Below are 20,511 nucleotides of genomic sequence, written 5' to 3' on the forward strand. Positions count from 1 at the left end.
GGGAGCCCATGCTGTCACATGTTGCTACTGTTGTGCTTCCTGCTTAATACTCCTCTTCAAGGGAACTGCTGCAGTAGTAGTTTCTATAACTGGAATTACAGTTGACTCCATAACTTATCGGTGCAGTCCCTTCCAGCTCTCCTCTCATTTTCCCTTCTTCCCACTGGCCAGGTGTCGAATGGCGCTGTAGCTATGGCTAAAACCACTCTGGAGCAGCTGCTGGTCCGCTGTGCCACACCCCTGAAGGACGAGGAGAAATCCGAGGAGCTCCTGGCCGCGCAGGAGAAGTCCTTCCACATGGTGACCCACGACCTGGTGCGCGAGGTCACGTCCCCCAACTCCACCGTGCGCAAGCAGGCCATGCACTCGCTGCAGGTCCTGGCACAGGTCACCGGCAAGAGCATCACCATCATCATGGAGCCTCACAAGGAGGTAGGCAACTCGAAACGCACCCAGTCCAGGCATGTCCTTTCCCTCTGTCCGGTGCGTGGCACAGAACCCGAGATCCATTGTTCTCCTGTGTCTAGGTGCTGCAAGACATGGTTCCCCCCAAGAAACACCTGCTGCGCCACCAGCCGGCCAACGCGCAGATCGGCCTGATGGAGGGGAACACTTTCTGCACCACGCTTCAGCCACGCCTCTTCACCATGGACCTCAACGTCATGGAGCACAAGGTCTTCTACACAGAGGTGAGCCATTGTTCCGCACGGCCTGGAGGGCAGGGAAGGGAAGCCTTTCCCCACAGAGGGGAGGTTCTTTCTGCGTCTCAGCCCCTTTCTTTCGGAGGCTTACGGCCGTGTGACGGTTCTGCTGCTCGGCGGGCCTGCGCAGACGTCTTTCCCCTGCCCGCCCGTCCCCCGACCTGGCTGCCTGGTCTGATCGGAGCTCTGCAGCGGAAGTCCCGTGTGCACGTCTTGAAACCCGAAAGGGGGTGCGTGGGGGGCAGGGAGGGCTGCGAAGCTTTCCTGAGGAGGCCCTGTGTTCTTGCAGCTGCTGAACCTGTGCGAGGCGGAGGACGCTGCCCTGATGAAGCTGCCCTGCTACAAGAGCCTGCCGTCCCTGGTGCCGCTGCGCATTGCCGCCCTCAGTGAGTCCCTGCTGCGCACAGCCTCCCCTGCCTCTTTAAAGCGCTCGTTTCAACAGGAGCTGGTTTTCAAGCATTTATTTGCCTTTTTTGAAACTTTTTGTTTGGGCTGTGACCATGCTCGAATCTCAGTCAGCTGAGCAGTCCTCAGTCATTCCTCTGCAGTTCCCTGGTCATTATCTGCACGTGACAGGTGTATGTTACATGTATAGAATTTACACAGTTACGGAAGAGGTTGTTATACCCGGGAGCATGCCCATTTACATAGAAGCAGGACATTGCAAATGTGTACTTCCCCACTGCCTGCACGTGCACATGAGTAATAGTCTAGGCGTGATTGCAGACCTCTGATACCCTGCCTTACTGGGGCGTGAAAGGATCTCATTATTTTGTCTTCTCCAGATGCTCTTGCTGCCTGCAATTATCTGCCTCAGTCCAGGGAGAAAATCATTGCGGCTCTCTTCAAAGCTCTCAACTCCACCAATAATGAGCTGCAGGAAGCTGGAGAGGCCTGCATGCGGAAGGTTAGTATTCCCTGGAGCCTGGTGTCCCGATCGCGTCCGCCATCCCCAAGAACGCGCCCCGCCTCGGCGGCTGTTCGCTGCCGCGGAAAATCAATGCAGGACAGAGCGCTCTGCAAATGCACTTAGAGTAAAATGAATGTGGTTGTAATACATCATTCCCCCGGAGTAAAACACATGTGGCTGTTATTGAATCGTGTTTTTTTAATGAACATATACTCTAGCTTTACTTTTTCAGGGAATAGATTGTGCACAGGAGGCTCACTCAACAAATAATAAAAAAAGACCTTTATAATTGTAGTTTAAAAAATGCACATTGAAAACGTGTAGCTCTCTGTGCATGTATGACATTAGAAGTATGGGTATTGATTAATTGAACATTCACGATTGACCTGATGTGTTATCACTTTATACCTCATTGTCTTGTGATGTGACATTAATGCTAATGACAGTTTGCAACACTGGAGCTCTACTGGACATTTGTGGAAAACACATGATTGATGTGTTGCATCTGGAGCTCAGAGACCAGTGGTGACAAGTGTATTCTTGTCTGGGCTCTTTGAGAGGGAATGTGTGTGAGTCGCAGACATACGGCCAGTATGGTTTCTGACAGTGACCAATGACCAGAGCCAGTGACACTCACAGCAGACATCCTGTTGATGAAAAACTATTTCGCCATTGTCTTGCATTCATTTCTTGCCTTTGTGTTTCAGTTCCTGGAAGGAGCCACCATTGAGGTGGACCAGATCCACACTCACATGCGCCCCCTGCTGATGATGCTGGGGGATTACCGCAGCCTGACGCTCAACGTCGTCAACCGGCTCACCTCCGTTACCCGCCTCTTTCCCAACTCCTTCAACGACAAGTTCTGTGATCAGATGATGGTGAGTGGTGCCCAGCAGTCAATGTCATTTCCTCCCATGTGTCTTTCGTAGGTTAATCTGGCATAGATGCTCTTGGGGTGTTATATGGGATGCATCCGAAACTAATCCTTTGCACAGCTTTGTTTAACTGACTTGGTTATTCAGTTGAATTTAAAGCGTAACTTGTTCTAATCCCTGAGATGCCTAGATGTGGGAAAGTGAACTTGGGTTTATGTCTTAAGACATTCACCTGCGACCCATTGGTAGCCTGAGGTAGTTTCGCTGCCGGTGTGTGTCCAGGTATGTGTTATGTGCAGAACTGAGATAAAGTTTTCCTGTTAGATCCCCTTAAACCCGTCTCCTGTCGTCGTTCTCGTTCTCTGCACAGCAACACCTGCGGAAGTGGATGGAGGTGGTGGTGATCAGTCACAAGGGAGGCCAGCGCAGCGATGGCAGTGTAAGTGCCCGCGTGCTCTGCGTTTCACATGGCTGCTCCCAACAGGCCAGTGCCCAGCTCTGGGGCTAGCTTAACAGAAACAAGTTGTCTAGGAAGCTCAGAGGGCTGCCATAGTGGAAGAAGCACTGAATTCCTCCCTAAAGTGCAGATTACCTCTCTGCTGAAACTGCTCTCAAGTGTGCATCCCAATTTATTTGGCCTTGGTCCAGCACTGCCGGGGAACCTTGGCGTAGGTGCAGTTGCTATCTCTCTTCACTTCTGTGGCAGTGGGCATCTGTGGCTTTGGCCCCCTATGGGCTCTGAAGGACACCTTTGGCATTGTGTCTCGCACATCCACAGCTCTTCGTGTAAAGAAGCGCCTCCTATATTTTAGCCCAAAATGCAGTTCCTGCTTATTTCCACTTGTGTCCAGTCTGCTGTGCAAGGAAGGTGCTGCCTGGCAGGGTGACTGCAGGTTGTAAATGTTAAGTGTGAGCTATGGTTTTGCAGTTTGATTGAATGTAGGTGGCAGATCCCAAAGGGTGTCGGGTTTGTTATCTGCCAGACGGAAAGACGTGAAGGAAAGAAGGAACATCTCCTTTACTCGATATAGATAGACGAGACTTTATTGATCCCGAAGGGAAATTGATGTGTTACAGCAGTCCAGCCCAAGACAAGCAAATAACAGACATCAGAATAGATAAGTTAAATTAGGTACAGTAGTACAAAATAAATATAAAATAAATACATAGGTGTGTGCAAGATATGATCATAGTCACTGTAAAGACAATAAAATATGGGCAAGGTGTGCATAGGTATATACAGATTAAGTGTCCAAAAAAGAAAAGTACAATGGTGCTACATGCTGTCCATAGAGGAGCAGATGAAGGGCTAGCAGTCCTAGCCTAGGGCAGCGTTATACACTCTGACTGCTGCCGGGAGGACAGACCTGCGGAAACGTTCCCTTGAACACCGTAGCTGCAGCAGTCTGTTGCTAAAAGATATGCGTCATTCCTCCCTTCCCCCCCAAAAAAGACTAATCCTAATTAAATGCAAATAACCTCTCCAATCCTTTGCCTTTTAACTTCCCCACTTTCCTTTCTGCCAACATCTTTGACTGCAAATTAAAATGGAGGTGCTGCTTGTGTAGTGTGGGTGCACAGGTTTCAGACTTGTGCTGTGAAGTGAGGACTTTGTTGCCCTGAGCGGAGCAAGAATGAGATTTGCTGAACAGCGTGAGGCCGCATCTGGGCTGAAGGGTTTGTGGAAGTACGTGACGGCAGCTCTGAGATTTGTCTTTCTGCTGCTGGTAAATGATAAAGAAACTGTTTGTTGTTTTTTTTAAGAAAGGAAGCAGTAGGAAATTGTGGGTGAATCAGACAAGCAGCCCTTGAATCATTAAAGTGTAGTCAAATTCCAGAAAAAAATGTTAATATTCTGGTGCCCAGCGGTTTAAGAAATGATAACGTGGGTTCTGTTCAGTCCCCTTCTAGCGTGATCTAGGCCTGGTTCCACAGGCACCCGATTGATTCAGTAGCACATGACTCTGCCACAGGAATGTGAGTTGGCCTCTTATTATGAGAAGATCTGGTGAATAGAAGCAACCCTGTCTTAGAGGGTTATTGTCCTGTCCAGTTAGGGGATGATACCGAGTATAGACTATTGCAGGCCACCGTCCGTCCAGCAGGTGTTATGTGCCATCCTTAAATTCACCCATTATTTCAGTTTTGTTCAGACCACTGAGCCACGAGCCCTGTGCTTTTAAGATGCTTAGTGACTACGTGAACTTAAACCACCCGTCAAAAGCTGCCAGAAACCACAGCTGGCCATTCACGACTTAATTTAGCCAGTTAAATTATTCTAGATTAATCATGGCATGCGTGTTGCAGTGCTCCGATGATTTTGGAGCGGCCTGCGAGGCCTGCTGCAGTGCCGCGGGTCTCCAGGACCAGGGCTGTTGTGAGACAGTGTGGACCTTGGTGTCCTCTTGTCTGCGTGTACTGGGGGGGCAGCAAGGGGAGTAAACACCTGCTGTGCAGGAAAGGACAGGAGGCCCAGAGAGCCTCTTGTGCGGCAGGGCGGCCTTCTCCAGTCTTTCCTGTGCCCACCTCCATGCACTCTCCCCGGGCAGTGCGCAGAGTTGCCCTTGGATTTATTTTTCCCTCTTGTTGTTTCCCCCTCCGGTTCAGCCTGCCTCGGAGGGTGTCGAGGTGAGAATGTCGGTCCAGCGCCGCCTCCCCCTTCCTGTTGTGCAGTTTGTTAGTGGTTTCTCCTTGTGGCGTTGTTTTGTTGTTTTTGTTTATGTGTTTTCTGGTGCTGGTGTTGCTGCCGGTGTGCCCTCTATTTTCCGTTGCGTGTCTGTGTGTATTGCTATCGAGCTGTGATGTGGAGTCGTTCTGGGGTGCGGTGATGTTTCTCCGTATCGAGCTGCCATTTTCGTGCGAGACATTCGGGAGAGAGGCGAACTGCTGATCTCCGGGAAGTTGTCTGGGCAAGGCAATGTTGAAGGCAACATTCAGTGTATCTCAGAAAGTGAGAAAAATGTAATGTGACTGAAATTACTGTCTTTGGAGTACTGCTAGTTTTTTGTGAATAATTTAGGTGTTTTTCCCCACTGCTACCCAACCTCTCTCTTTCTCTGAATTTTTCATGCAGAGAATTAAAATTTAATAAATGATTGAAATGTTGTCGGGAACAGCGCACAGTGACCCGGTTGAGTCGAGTTTTGCCAATAGCTGTCCTGTGTGATGATAATGCTGAGGGTCTCAGTGGAATTGGTTAGGGTTTCGGCATTCAGATCAGTGATGTATCTTAATCTCGCAAAACTGCACCAGTTGTTTCAGTTTGTCGCTTAAAAAAGGTATTTGAGTTTTGTCCTTTCAGTTCTGATCTAGATGGTATAGCTGGAGACCTTTGTGGCAGTTTGCAATGTCCCTCGTTTGTTTACATGCAATTAAGCCACTGTAAGTGCTTGATTTATTTGTAAGACATCAAACTAAACTCTCAACAGCCCTTTGATGCCTGCAGTATCAGCTCCTGTTGTTCTCCCTCTGGGGGAGTTCCTATGCCTGTAGCTGGACAGTAAGAGAAGCAGAACATGTATGAGATTCCATTATTTATAATTAGGTTTAAGGTGTTCAAGTGGTTAATCTCTCTTAACAGCCTCCACTGAGAGAGGAGATTTACGTCTCTTAAGTGCCTGGCTGGACCACAGCCTCTCTCTGCACTGGTTAGGCTGCCTTGAAGGACAGTGTGTCTGTATTGTGAGGATCGGCTCCTGTGGTCCTTAGGAGAGCCAAGCAGAACTCGGGACGGGTTTTAAGTGCGTGTGGGAGCTTGCAGGGAACCGTGGCTGGTGTCAGGTGAGAACAGCGTGAAAATAAGTTGTTTTCCCCACCGCCTGTACATTTGCCCCGTGTGTCAGAATGCTTCCTTCTGTAGTGTGTGACAGGGGGTGGTGGATAAACCCTGTTCCATAAATGACACTTGTTGAAATGAGGGAGGGCACTTCCTGTGTGAGCTGGACTGTTCCCTTCGGAACCCGGCAGACTTGACAGCTGGCAGGACTTGGGCTCAGTGCTGGTGGCGGCCCCTGCCGTCGGCTGAGGTTAGGAGTTTCCTGGGAGAGCTGGCCGTATGTGTGTGGTGAAGGGGGCTGACGTGTGATGTGTCTGACGTGACCCCACCTTGCCTTGCTCCTTTCACAGGAGATGAAGATCTGCTCAGCCATCATTAACCTCTTCCACCTGATCCCCGCGGCGCCCCAGACCCTGGTGAAACCCCTGCTGGAGGTGGTGATGAAGACGGAGCGCGCCATGCTGATTGAGGTAACCTCCAGCCGCTGGTCTGTGAAACCGCTCCTTTCTCTTCTCAGAAGCCACAGTTAATTGTAGCTGGTGTCTTCATAACACTGACGCGAACAGCCTGATCATGTTTTTTAATCAGAGCCTCCCACTCTTGATTTGTGCATCTTACATCTGCAGATCCTTCATTAAAGAGATTTCAGTCTCCGGTGGCTTTTATCTTATGTTTTTCGAAGGCAGGGTACGTTTTTAATGTTGCCGAGGCATATCAAGGGCTAAGCTGCAGGGGTTCAAAACCAAGCTGTTTTAGCTAAAAATCCGGCTTCTTTCACAAGCTTTTTTTTTTTCCTACTGTACTGTGTTCTCCTTTTACATCGTCAGCTAATATCATCATGCCTCTAGAAAACAAAAATGCAGACTAGTATCAAAAAAAGTTTTAAATGCACACACTCGCTGGCCAAATCCCTCCCCCAAGAGCTGCCCAATCCAATTCCCATTGCTCAATCCCCTTGAGCCAAGGCTGTGACAAGGTCCAGTGTGGAACCACCGGTTCTGCCCGGCTTTCTCTTGGATTGAGATCCAGGCTTTTTTCTTGCCAGTGAGGAAGTTAGTTCCCTGTTCCTCCAGCGGACAGCACTGATCACAGTGCTGGTTCATACGACTGGGGGCTCTTGAGAATTTGCTCGGAAAGTGCTTTCCATTTGTTTCACAGATGAGAATTTGTCCCTTGCGTCTTGATCTGGCCTGAGACAGGGTAAATGATTTGTCCTTGTGTCATTGTGTTATTTGAGATGCCACTTTTAAAGGTTCTATAAGTTTATTATTATTTTTATGATGATGAGGATTTGGTGCGACCCACTTTTCTGAAATAACTTAAGTCTAAGTTATTAGTTATTGACATAGTGCGTTAGTCATAACTAACAAGATGTCACACGTGCCGGATAAGTTTAATTCCATTTATTTCAAGCTCCAAAATAAAACTATACAAACAGGATGGGTGGAGACACAAGAGAGAGAAAAAAAATACACTATCTCCCACTTTAACAGAAACCAACAGCAGAAAACAAAGATTTCTAATCCCGTTCACTGTACATACTAAAACCAGGAGACAAAATTACACAGAAAAGGTCTTACCCTATCGGAACCGGGGCTTTAATATTTAGAACAAATAGTCAGTTGAAAACAGCAAAGCCTTTCTGCTTACAACTTACAGAAAACATTTCAGAACCGGCTAAAGCATAACAATCGGTACTGTGTGGGTCAAGTCGGCTCGGGTCTCTCGGGATTTCTTTTAAATTGGGCTCATCCAGTCAAAAGACACGGGGTATCAGCCCATCCATCCAGTCCCCTCCGAATCGTCAGCAGCCTAGACTGACGCCGCAGAAGCAAGGAAGACAAAGAAAATCAACACGCCCACCACCTTGGCAAAGAGAAACAGCGCCCCCCGGCGTCACGTTGTGGTTTTTGTGTTGTCAGGCCGGCAGCCCGTTCAGGGAGCCGCTCATCAAGTTCCTGACCCGCCACCCGTCTCAGACGGTGGAGCTGTTCATGATGGAGGCCACCCTCAACGACCCGCAGTGGAGCCGCATGTTCATGGTGAGAGCTGGGCCGCCTTCGCTCTCGATCGTGGTCCCGCAACTCGTGAGCTGCAGCCAGTCCCTAATCCCGCGCTTGCGTGTGCGTCCCTCCCAGAGCTTCCTGAAGCACAAAGACGCCAAGCCCCTGCGGGACGTCCTGGCCGCCAACCCGAATCGGTTCGTGCCCCTGCTGCTCCCAGCCGGCACCCCGGCGGCGGTGCGCCCCGGCTCTCCCTCCACCAACACGGCGCGGCTCGATCTGCAGTTCCAGGCCATAAAGGTGACAACGCTGACGACCAGATGCATCCTATTGTTCTTTTTCTTCTCTTCAAGCATGCAAAGTTACAAACTTGTAGGGCTTAATTTAAAAAAAATCTCTCAGAATGGCAGATATGATTCAGAAGGAACAAGTAGGGGTGGACTCCACGCTGGAAAACAGAAAGAATAAATGCATTGCCACTGTTGAGCCTTCTTCACCTGACATACTTCCTGCTCTCCAGCGTGGAATGATCATTAGCTTGTTGCTCTGCAGCCAGCACATGCTGACACAGGTCCCTGCTTGAACCTCTTCTGTAGATGATTCCTTGGAGCTTTTTCTTCCTTTTTTTTTTACCATTTTCCTCAATGTTCAGGAGTGCTGCATTGCTATGTAATGTGGCCCAGAGGCTTCAGATGTGGAGTTTAGTCAGCTGAAAATTCAGGTTGTAGAACATGCTTTTCTTATAGCATCATCTTCAGTGTAGTAAAACAAACAGAGGTGGTAGGTTTTGTGTCCCAGTCCTGTATTAGCGCTCGGCAGGGCTGGTGTTTGTGTTGCTGGCCTAGTTTCCTGCGCTGAGGCGTGTCTGCACCCCTGCCCTCAGATCATCAGCATCATTGTGAAGAACGACGAGGGCTGGCTGGCCGGCCAGCACTCCCTGGTCAGCCAGCTGCGGCGTGTCTGGGTCAGCGAGGCCTTCCAGGAGCGACACCGCAAAGACAGCATGGCCGCCACCAACTGGAAGGAGCCCAAGCTGCTGGCCTACTGTCTCCTCAGCTATTGCAAGTAGGCGCCCATCTTACACGCTCATTGTACTACCAGAGCGCAAAGCCTGGCAATAAAACAGTGCTGGAGACCTCTGAAGCACGAGAATGGTTACAAACCACCCAGAGCGGCCAGCAATGAGCAGATCAGTTTGGAAATACCTGCATGTGCAAGAGTGTGCAGAGGAGGTCAGCTGTTAATTAGAAATTCGTTGGAACAATTACAAATGAGAAGAGGCCATTTTAGGCCATCCAGCCCGTTTGGTATGTAGTTAGTAGACCTGATCTTCTCCAGCTGTTTCTTGAAAGATGTCAGGGTATTGACTTTGGGCTAAGCGGTACCTCCTGTTTTTGGTTTTAAATGCACTTCTGTGTAGTTTCTGCTTGTGCCTCTGGTTTGTGTTTCCCTGTTAACTCTGAAGAAATGCGCTGGGTGGACTTTGTCAGACTTTATCAGGATTTTGTTTACTAGTATGAGGTGCCCCCCCAACCTGTGATATCCCTGTCCAAGACTAAAAAGGTTCAGTTCCTTCAGCTTGTCAGTGTGGGACAATCAGAGCAAGGTGGTTTCCAGCAGGGTGGGAAGTGGTCAGTTCCAGCCTTGTCCAGGGGCGCTGGTAGCTGTATATTGATGGCTATGGGTTTTTGGGTAAGCTTACTGCCAGATTACACTGATAAAACCAAATGCAATTCTCTGTTATTGCAAGAGAGTAGATGTTGGCTGTCATTGTATTTGTATTTTGTCTTAAATGATAATGATCTATTCTCTGTCCGATTCCTCCAATTCAGTTTTTTTTTACTCTGGTCCTCTTCCAGGCGTAACTACTCTGAGATTGAGCTGCTGTTCCAGCTGCTGCGGGCTTTCACGGGTCGCTTCCTGTGCAACATGACCTTCCTGAAGGAGTACATGGAGGAGGAGATCCCCAAGAACTACAGCATCACCCACAAGAGGGCGCTGTTCTTCCGCTTCGTCGAGTTCAACGACCCCCACTTCAGCGACGAACTCAAAGCCAAGGTGAGAGTCTTGGCTTTGGAAACAGGCGCCTTAAACGCATACCTTTCAGTTTAAATGAAAGAATAGCGGTTAAGCCAGGGTCCCAAGGGTGAAAATGGATCCCCTGAAATATCTTAAGCACTGTGCAAAGAAGTTGAGGAGCAAGTCTCTTTTGTGAGCACTAAAAAGAAACTTCATGTGTCAGTAGGGATACCCACGTGTTTTGAACTTTTTCTTCCCTGTGAAAGAAATCTGAATTTGAACTTTTTCACCATTGATGACAAACAGCAATGAAATGAGCTATGTGGCTGGCAGGAGGCCTGTTTTATTTCGCTAATTAATAAGGGACACTGCTTGTTTTGTGATCTTTCTGTGCCATTTGCCTTTCCGGTGACAGACACTGATTCCTGCCTGCACGGGGCCTTATTGAATATGTATAGCTCTTTTGAAAGGCCTAGGCTGACACACTCTGCTGGGCTCTCAACGGCAGCACTCCACATGATTGTGCAAAATGAAGCATTTAAGAAGACTTATAAATATTTATTTGTGGACGAGGGTGACAGCGATCTTTAATTGAGCCAGCATCTTGTAGCCATCTGCTGTGAAGAGCAGGCAGCCCAGCTCCTGATTGTTTATGGCTTTATTTATTTTCCTCTCATATCCAGGAGTAAGCTGGGAATAGGTGCAGGATTATCTGTTCGAAATGCTGTTTACGTGGAGCACATGTGAAGTATATGGATGTGTAAAAAAACGTAATGCAAAGACGTACAGAAAAACATATAGCGCCGTCATACATGCGTTTGGAATGCACATCGAGCTCCCATTTGAAATGAGGGAAGGCAGGCTTGCACCTTCTGTCAAGAGGGCAGCCTTTTTTAAATCTTTTTTTATTTAACCAGATAACCTCTGTAAGCCTTTAGTAAACCTCAGCATTCTGCTGGAGCAGCTTGAGTGAGGGACATTGTTCAAAGGTTCAGCCCCCTCCCCTCTGGTCCAGAGTCAAGAACTCTGACCACTGCTCTACCCTGCTGCCCTGAGCCTGCCTGCCTTGTGTGACACTGCAGGTCCCTCAGTCTCTGCGTGGGTGTGAGCACTGAATGGATGGGGGCTACAAGCTTGCAGGGTCTCTGTTGTTACATGACAAGCCAACAGGCCAAGTGTACTGTATCCAGTACAAAATTAAGGTCTGGCCAACTTCGCCATCTGTGGCTTTTTGTACACCAACGTTCTGGGAAAAACGGTTGACCTATGAAATAGCCCTGTTTTAATAACGTGATCACTGGACTGTGCAGGTCTCAGCCAGTGCTCAGAATTAGCACCCATAACAGTCGGACCTTTTGAGGTTTTACATTTTTTAACCTCCACAGCTGATCCAAGTTATGGATTCCTTTGGGCATTAGTTCAGTGATGGTCTGACTGACGTTTGAGATCCCCAGTTACCTTTCCAGTGACCTTAGCAGCGTTTTCAGTAGCAATCAAATGTTCCTTGCTCAAGTGTTACTGAACCCTGGGTATCCTTTCCTTTTAAATCTCTGTCACGTATATATATATTCACGCTGAATTTTTTTAATTCGATTTGTTTTCTCTGGCACAGAGCTGATGCCAGTGTTACTCCTGCTGACATTTAAATAATTGACTCAACAAATGTTAATGAAAATGCCACGCTCGGAGAAGGTGGGGAGAGGGAGCTTGAGCCGCAGCCAGGGGTGTGCGGTTTTGATTGTGCTGCACAGCTCAGTAATACATTATCAACAGCATGGTGGCCAGATTGCCTTGTCTTTCTGAAATAAACCCGAGGCTTTTCCCGGGAATGTTAAAGGGTGTTCGGGCTGATTTTTTGTGTCTCTTCCCAGATTTCATAGGTGGGTGTAAGAGCAGCCCGGAGCAACTCTCCTTCAACAGGGGCAATCAGCACAGCTCAGGGTGCTGTTAGTAACACTGACACTGTTTCTGTGCCTGTCCTGCTCATCCTCATAACCACTGGACTTACAGAACCGAACTCTTAGTAAATCTTTAAAGATAAGATCACTTTATTGGCCATGTACAATTTCTTGTATTAGGAATTTGTCTTTTTGCTTACCCCAGCTTGCTCTCCATGAGACACGCAGATAGGGAGAGAAGCTGGGGGTCAGAGCGCAGAGTTGGCCATTTATTCGGTGCCCCTGGAACAGTTGGGGTTCAGGGCCTTTCTCAGGGGCCCAACGGAGTAGGTTTCCACTGCTGGCCGCGGGATACAATCTGGCAATCTTCCAGCCACAGACGTACGTCCTCGGCCACAGTGCCACTGATCCGCCCATAAAAGTATTACCTGACCCCGACGTGACCTGAACACGCAACCTTCTGATCTGAAGTCCGACGCGATACTGTTGTGCCACAAGGTCACAGGTTTTACGAGACTGAAACAAGACGTGGAAGAGCCACATCATGCCTGTAGGGTTACACATGTGCCAGTGAACGGATTAGTGAAAGTAAAGTCGCTAAGCCCAGAGTGCCGATTTGCCATTCGTTCGCTGGCTACATGACGTCTGTTCCCCGCAGGTGCTGCAGCACATCCTGAACCCAGCCTTCCTGTACAGTTTTGAGAAGGGGGAGGGAGAGCAGCTCCTGGGACCCCCCAACCCTGAGGGGGACAACCCGGAGAGCATCACCAGCGTCTTCATCACCAAGGTGCTGGCCGTACACCCCTCGCCGCCCCCACTGCACACCTCGCTGCAGGGTTGGGAACTTCAGCTAACTGAGCGACAAAGGATTTGTGAAAATATTTTCAGTTCTCACCACCCAACCCCCCCCCAGTGACAGATGACCATCATCAAATTGCCTTTAATTGATATTCCACATAGTTTCCCAGCCTCACCTGGCTTCCAGGATTTAATCAGGGTGATGGATTGTAGTGCTGGATGAATTATGATTCGCAGTGTGTAATTTTACATTTACTACAGTGTCTCTGCCAAAAGAGTAGGTCATAATAACGATTTGCTGATGGAGTGCCTCTGTCCTCTTCGCAGTCACTTTCTTAGCCCATCACCCGATTGAATTACACTGGTAGGCTGCTTGTTTCTCTGTATGCCATGCGAGGGAGTGGACAGTAGCCTGTGACCCCTGCCCCCGCCCTCAGGTCCTGGACCCCGAGAAGCAGGCGGACCTGCTGGACTCCCTGCGGATCTACCTGCTGCAGTTCGCCACCCTGCTGGTCGAGCACGCGCCGCACCACATCCACGACAACAACAAGAGCCGCAACAGCAAGCTGCGCCGCCTCATGACCTTCGCCTGGCCCTGCCTGCTGTCCAAGGCCTGTGTGGACCCCGCCTGCAAGTACAGCGGCCACCTCCTGCTGGCGCACATCATCGCCAAGTTCGCCATCCACAAGAAGATCGTCCTGCAGGTCAGCAGGGTCGCTCCCAGTGCAGAAGGCTGGTGTAGGTGCCAGCCTAGCCTGCCCATGGGCATTCCCCTGGCTACCCCCAGCTGGTAGCCTTTTCTACAAGCCCACTAAGCATTCAGCACTGAAAGGGCATTCAGTGCGTGAAACTGGTTTTAGGACATGGCGGAAGGGGATGATGGCTGGAAAGCCATTTAATCAGAGAGGGGTGTTATTGTGTCATGTTTTCAGGACAGAGCTGGATTTATTGGTGCATCGTGTTACAGTCTGGCTTCTTTAGTGTCAGTGGTCAAGCCCTTATAAAGAGTTCATACTCATATGACAGATTGGAGCAGAGAGATTTAATGTAGCACTGAAGTTCTGATAGAGCCATGATATATAGTGAATGCATGGCGCAAGCAGGCTAAAGCCATTGTTTACTGTTTAAAATACATGGTGAAGCTGCAGCGCTCACAGAGGCCAGTGCCATGCTGAGATGCCCTCCCTCACCTGCTCTCCCCAGGTGTTTCACAGCCTGCTGAAGGCCCACACCATGGAGGCCCGGGCCATCGTGCGCCAGGCCATGGCCATCCTGACCCCTGCAGTGCCCGCACGCATGGAGGACGGCCACCAGATGCTGACGCACTGGACCCGCAAGATCATCGTGGAGGAGGGGCACACTGTGCCGCAGCTGGTGCACATCCTGCACCTCATCGTGCAGCACTTCAGAGTGAGTCCACGCGCTGCCCACTCTGTAATCGCCAGCATCCTGGAGCTCAATGCCTTTATGTGCTCTCGCCCTGTGGCCATCTTTAGTGATTTGGTGTTTATGTGTCCTAAAACACATGTTCGGGAACTGTAAAAGCATTCGCATACTTGAGTTCTGAATTAAGTCACAAATGAAAGAACAGTTGGGCTTCCTGGTTTCTGATGGCACTCAGTGAGCCATCTCTTCAGCACCCCTGACCCTCAGCAGGACTGAGCAAAAGTATTATTGCGAGATGCACGGTGTTGGTAGATTCTCTGTTCACCTAAAGCATTTTGTGCCTTTGCGTGCAGGTGTACTATCCCGTCAGGCACCACCTGGTCCAGCACATGATCAGCGCCATGCAGAGGCTGGGCTTCACCCCCAGTGTGACCATTGAGCAGAGGAAGCTGGCCGTGGACCTGGCTGAGGTCATCATCAAGTGGGAGCTCCAGAGGATCAAGGACCAGCAGGTGAGAGGTGACCGAATGGCGCCGCCTGTGCTCCAGGCTCGGTGGTTCTCTCTCTTGCTCCATGCTTGTGCTTGTGGGTGACGGCTCTCGTCTTCCTCCCTGCAGCCGGAGGCGGACGGCGACGCAGGCGGCAGTGGCGAGAGCAGTGCGTCGGGCGCGGTGAAGCGTGGGCTGTCCATGGATTCCGGGCAGGATGTGAAGCGGTTCCGCACGGCGACGGGAGCGGTTGGCACGGTGAGTGGGGTGCTCCGAGCTTGGGGCGTTCTCTCTGCTCTCCGGGACTGAACCTCCTCTGCCACAGCCCATTTTTGTGGACACCGTTTCGGCACCTTTCAAACTTAGTGTTGCGCCCCCCTCTCTCTTTCGCCTATCAGTTCACCTTTTTTAACTTGTGTTGAAAGTAAATTGGATGTGAAGAAGGAACATTTTACTCTCCAGCTGAAATCATGAGTCTTACTGACAAGCTCCCATCTTTTTTATCACTTTTTCTAGATACGGGCCTTAGAAAGTCAGGCCACTTGTAATTTCACATTTGCAAGCTGTCCAGATCCTTGTTTTGTTTCTTTTTAAAGGAGTGTGTTTTTGTATATAAGGTTGTGTTCCATTTGAGGAACCGATATGGGGTATCTCTGCGAGAAGGAGACTGACAAGAATCTATTTTGTTTGGCAGGTGTTTGGCCGCAGCCAGTCAATGCCGGGCACAGAAACGTTGCTGACCAAGCCGGTGGAGAAGCAACATACTGACACGGTTGTCAATTTCCTCGTCAGGATCGCGTGCCAGGTAGGCGCAACTTCCTCGCATTGATCCCCAGCTGTCAGGTTGTTCATCACAGGAAACGGGAAACCAGAACTTTTTAATCGAGTCCCGCCTGTACACCCACAGAGGGCTCTTGTTCCTATGTGAAACGAGCTACAATTACAGCCCTTTCTCATTAGGATGAAATAATAACTGGATGAAAATATAGGCAGAGCAGTTTAGTTAGCATAACTGGGTAGGACCTAAGTAGGAGGGCTGCAGGAGAATGTGTGTTCGCCTGGCACAGCAGGGAGATGGAAATGGCAGAAATTGAAAATCAAGCCCTATTATAAGAGAGCATTTTAGGCAGTTATTATTATTGCAGTTATTATTTTTACAGTTTATTCTTCGCCTTCTGAGTCTTGCCGAGCTCTCCCTTCCCTGCTGCACAACGCACAGCGAACACATTCGAGTCATTTAAAATAGCTGATTAGCCTTCAAGCTTATTGTGGATTTGTAGCAATTGCTTAATTTTAGGTTGTGTGCCATTGTGCACGGAGGGTTTGCAGAACCACTTTGTTTGCTGGCTTGCTTGCCCATTTGCTCTTAATTCACTTCGTTGAAGTTAGCATTTGTTGCCCTAATAACAGCTTTCTCTCGATAGAAAGAAATTGCAAGAAACAACAGGAGAGTTTTATGTCCAAGGATATAAAAAAAGGAGGATTGTAAAAAAAGGAGAGTATCCCAGTGTTCTGCATAACCTGCATGACTTAAATTTATAGTTATTTCTCTAATTAGGGTATGTTTTCCAGCATGGCACACTGTGGATCTGGGCAGTGGCACTGGATTTGGGCCTTGTTAATTAACGCGAGTTGCATCGTTTGTGCCTGCAGGTTAACGACAACGCCAACACTGCGGGCTCGCCCGGAGAGCTGCTGTCGCGGCGCTGCGTTGCGCTGATGAAGACGGCGCTGCGCCCGGACATGTGGCCCCGCGCCGAGCTGAAGTTGCAGTGGTTCGACAAGCTTCTCATGACTGTGGTGAGCCAGGCCTGTCCCTCCGTGATTCCCTCACTTGAACTGTCCTGTCAGTTTTGCAGAAGCTTTTTCATCAGTGCTGTGAGTAGAGACTAGGGTTAAGCCGCACATCAACAAGCAGCTGCAGGGTCATTTGCAGCAGGATAAATGTTGGGGTTCAGACCAGGGGTTCTGCCATTCACCATCTTATCAAGCCCCGTTCAAGAGTTATTCTACAGACAGCCGAGTTTACTACACGAGCCATTCTTTTCAGAATACACAAAGGATTCTAGAGTAGACTGCTGTGGGGGAGCTGTGAATTTTTTGGGCTGACACACTGGGTAACTTCTGCAGCACTGCAGGAAATTTAAGGTAAATGAGAGAGGAGACCGGTACAGGTGCTGGCACAGAACACGTGACAGGAAGCACGGGGAGCAGTTTCAAGTGATCAAGGCTCCCTTTGTGGGTTTTACGAGGCAGCTGAGCTCTGCTCGGAAGCAGCAGGCTGGTTATGCAATTAAGGAGGGAAAGAAAAATTGAACTCCTCGATTACAGCAAAGTGTTATAATGGCAATTAAAGTAGGGGTGTCTGTATCTGAAAGTATTTTTTTAATTCCCCCTCGCTCTCTGAACTGCAGATGTGTGCAGTCCAGCAGACTTCTGGAATAATGGCCAAGTTCTGCATGAAGGCATCCCGGACAGCAGAGCTGGGAAGGGATTGTTTGTTTTTTGCAAACAAAAACAGTTTAGCGGCTGGACGCGGTTGCCTTCTTTCTTCTTCTACAATGTGGTGCCCACAGGCACCACATTGTAGTGTATGTGGGCCACTTACAGCATGAATTCAAGCCGTGTGGCGAAAGGGAGAAGAGGGTCTTATTTTGGGCTGCAAAACTAAATCAATACGAGAGTCAGCACAGGGAGGAAAATCAATAACCTTAATTTCTGGGCTCTGTAAGGACAGGAGCAGAGGGGGCCGGTTTTAAACAGGGTGGAAAAGCTGGAGCTGCACGCGCAGTTTAATGTCCAGCCGGCCGTACCTGCACAGCTTGTTAAAGCCGTTGCTCAGGGCTCTCTTCAAGAGCTTTCTCTGGGCAGAGTGGGCGACAGACCTGGCCACAGGCAGATAGGCTTCTGAGAGCTGGGAGGGCAGTGCTTCGGTTTTGTATCCCTTTTATTTTCTTGGCGTTTTCCAGGTACCTGCCAGTTGTGTTCAATCAGATGCTTCGCGATCGTTCTTTAGTATTTCTTCTCCTGGAATGGAAGCCAAGCAGCCTGATCCAATGCGAGATTAATCCTGGGTCCCGTGTGGAGCTTTCTTTATTACTAAACCTACTTCGTTTTGCTATCTTGAGTTTATTTTACAAAAACACAGCCTTTTATCTCCTCCCCTCCCCCCCTCTCTTTTAACCACTGTGTAGGATTAGTGAGGCAAGGTTATCTCCATTTTCTTGGCAATTGACAATGGCTTATGGTTTTTATTTGTTCTTTTTAAAAATCTGGATCATTGCCTGCTCGCCAGCTCTCCTTCGTCCCCGGGAGACCGTCAACAAACAAGCGTTCTGTGTTTAGAAGCTCCTCTAGTCCCTGAAGGAAAAATAGAAGAAATGGTTATTGCATCTGATTAAAAGTAATAAACAGCACTCTAAATCGGATTGTTGTGTTTTTGTTGTTGTGGGTGTGCCAGTGATTTAGGAACACAACGCCAAAAAAAGCCCTGGATATCCAGGGTAATTGTGTTCTTGAACATAAAAAGGACGGTCTGCATCTTGTTTCCCAGGAGAGCAGCCTTCGGTTTCTCAGACCGGATCGATACCTTCAGAAGCTTTTACTCATGGAATCCATGCTTATTCTTGGTGACTTATTAGTCATCAGCACGTTTTCAGAGCATGTGGTTATTGTAATTGCTGTAATTATTGTTACTATTTTATTTATAGGCCTTTGGGTCATCATCAGAGAAAATCATACACTGTGGGTATAACGCGATGGATAAAGCACTGTGGCCTTTCAAAAATTAACATTAATTTGTGTCAGCACGTGTATATTTAACTGCGGAGTTACTGACATGTGTGCTTGGCGCAGTGCAAACCAAGCACAGAGATAAGATAAGAGCAGTGGTGTTTCTCAGCTGTGTCTGATTCCAGGTTTGGGTCAGAAAGAGCAGATGGATTATTCGGGTCTCTTTCTGTGTCCTCCTCCTTCCAACAGGAGCAGCCCAACCAAGCCAACTACCCCAACATCTGCACCGGGCTGGAGATCCTGAGCTTCCTGCTGACAGTGCTGCAGTCCCCAGCCATCCTGGCTCACTTCAAGCCACTGCAGCGCGGCATCGCCGCCTGCATGACCTGCGGCAACACCAAGGTCCTGCGGGCCGTCCACACCCTGCTGTCCCGCCTCATGAGCATCTTCCCCACCGAGCCCAGTGAGTGTCCCTGTCCGTCCCCGGTCCTGTGTCCCGAGTCCGCGCAAGGCTCAGCGGTTTGGGGAGCGCGGGCGGCGTGTCCCCTTTTGTGAACCAGTTGAGCTTGTCGAAATACTACTGCTGGACATTTTTGGGGGGGGCTTGTAAAAATAACGTTTTTCCCCCGCCTTCTGCAGTGCCAATACTGTCTGCCTGCACAGACAAGCCAGCCACTTCTCTTAGTGTGCCAGGCCCCCGGGCCGCTTTGAGTGGGGTGTGTGTGGTGCAGCGTGGCGAGAGAGGGATCCGGCCAGCTGACGGAGTTGTGTGTCCCCACCAGGTACTTCAAACGTGGCCTCCAAGTATGAGGAGCTGGAGTGTCTCTACGCTGCAGTGGGCAAGGTCATCTACGAGGGCCTCACCAACTACGAGAAGGCCACCAGCTCGAACTCCACGCAGCTTTTCGGTAAGGCCGACTGACGCTCGGACCTCTCTAGAAAAGGCCACAAACTGCTGCAGGTTAGAAAAGGGCAGGAAATGTTAAATCCAAATTTGGGATGTTTTTTTAGTTGATCTGTCGCGTTTCGTGTTTATGGGGGAGGTTTGATCATAAGAAAGGTTGCAAAAAAGAGGATGTCATTCAGCCCATCCAGCTTGTTCTGTACTGGGGTATCAGCTTGGTGCCTCAAAGTCAACCCAGTGGACACAACAGGACACCATTGGAAACTGCACACTGGCTTCCTCCAAGAAAAGACTGGATGACTTCGTTTAACTACCAAATGAGCTATATGGCCTCGTCTTGTTTGTGAACTTTCTTCTGTCTTTTCTAAATTTAAATGGGCCAGTAGATATCGGCGATTGCGCGTCTCATTCGATCTGCCGTTCTTGCCCATAAGGCACCCTGATGATCCTGAAGTCAGCCTGCAGTAACAACCCCAGCTACATCGACCGGCTCATCTCCGTCTTCATGCGCTCGCTGCAGAAGATGGTGAAGGAGCACCTGGGACCCCAGACCACGCCTGGCACCACGGAGACGAGTACAGGTAACCACCATCGTTACTGCTAACGAGTCATGTCGTTACTTGTCACCGGTCCCATTGGAAGTGACTGCTGTTATTGTTAATGGTGCAGTCTACTCCTAGTGTCTCAGAAGCACTGTGGATAAGTGGCTGCTAACAGGCTAATTAAAATTAATAATGCGGTCTTCTTTTAGCACCCCACAAGTGAAAAATCCACTTGGGGGTGTTTTACTGACCAATTTAAAGTGATTCACCAGCACATTCAATAATCCATTGACTTGCTCAGAAAGTAAATGCCATTAATAAATGTATAATTTGATTTTGCAAGTCCACGTCTCTTGAATTTGCATTGATTGGAGCAAGGTCACAGGGTACATTTCAGCTTGAAGTCACATAGCCGCTGACATTTCATCCGGCTGGTCTGGTTGCTTTTTTTGCGCAAGAGCGAGATGGGTAACGTCCCCA

The 20,511-nt window shown here is 49.2% G+C and overlaps 1 protein-coding gene across 2 annotated transcripts in view; it reads left to right on the forward strand.

Moving 5' to 3' along the window:
- The window catches only part of trrap (transformation/transcription domain-associated protein), a 97,373-nt gene that overhangs the window by 24,793 nt on the left and 52,069 nt on the right, over positions 1-20,511 (forward strand). The window contains exons 26-47 of one of the 2 annotated variants that reach the window (XM_015360158.2): positions 172-432; positions 528-689; positions 991-1,087; positions 1,487-1,608; positions 2,319-2,489; positions 2,857-2,925; positions 5,094-5,114; positions 6,612-6,731; positions 8,184-8,303; positions 8,400-8,564; positions 9,148-9,329; positions 10,124-10,322; positions 12,840-12,968; positions 13,417-13,683; positions 14,183-14,389; positions 14,719-14,877; positions 14,983-15,111; positions 15,548-15,658; positions 16,507-16,653; positions 18,835-19,048; positions 19,368-19,493; positions 19,924-20,070. In XM_015360158.2, the coding sequence (XP_015215644.1) occupies positions 172-432; positions 528-689; positions 991-1,087; positions 1,487-1,608; positions 2,319-2,489; positions 2,857-2,925; positions 5,094-5,114; positions 6,612-6,731; positions 8,184-8,303; positions 8,400-8,564; positions 9,148-9,329; positions 10,124-10,322; positions 12,840-12,968; positions 13,417-13,683; positions 14,183-14,389; positions 14,719-14,877; positions 14,983-15,111; positions 15,548-15,658; positions 16,507-16,653; positions 18,835-19,048; positions 19,368-19,493; positions 19,924-20,070 (3,325 nt within the window). The remainder of the gene's footprint in view (positions 1-171; positions 433-527; positions 690-990; positions 1,088-1,486; positions 1,609-2,318; positions 2,490-2,856; positions 2,926-5,093; positions 5,115-6,611; positions 6,732-8,183; positions 8,304-8,399; positions 8,565-9,147; positions 9,330-10,123; positions 10,323-12,839; positions 12,969-13,416; positions 13,684-14,182; positions 14,390-14,718; positions 14,878-14,982; positions 15,112-15,547; positions 15,659-16,506; positions 16,654-18,834; positions 19,049-19,367; positions 19,494-19,923; positions 20,071-20,511) is intronic. The other variant, XM_015360159.2, reaches the window with a different exon arrangement.

Source organism: Lepisosteus oculatus, chromosome 19 (genome assembly GCF_040954835.1).
Source record: "Lepisosteus oculatus isolate fLepOcu1 chromosome 19, fLepOcu1.hap2, whole genome shotgun sequence".
NCBI lineage: Eukaryota > Metazoa > Chordata > Actinopteri > Semionotiformes > Lepisosteidae > Lepisosteus > Lepisosteus oculatus.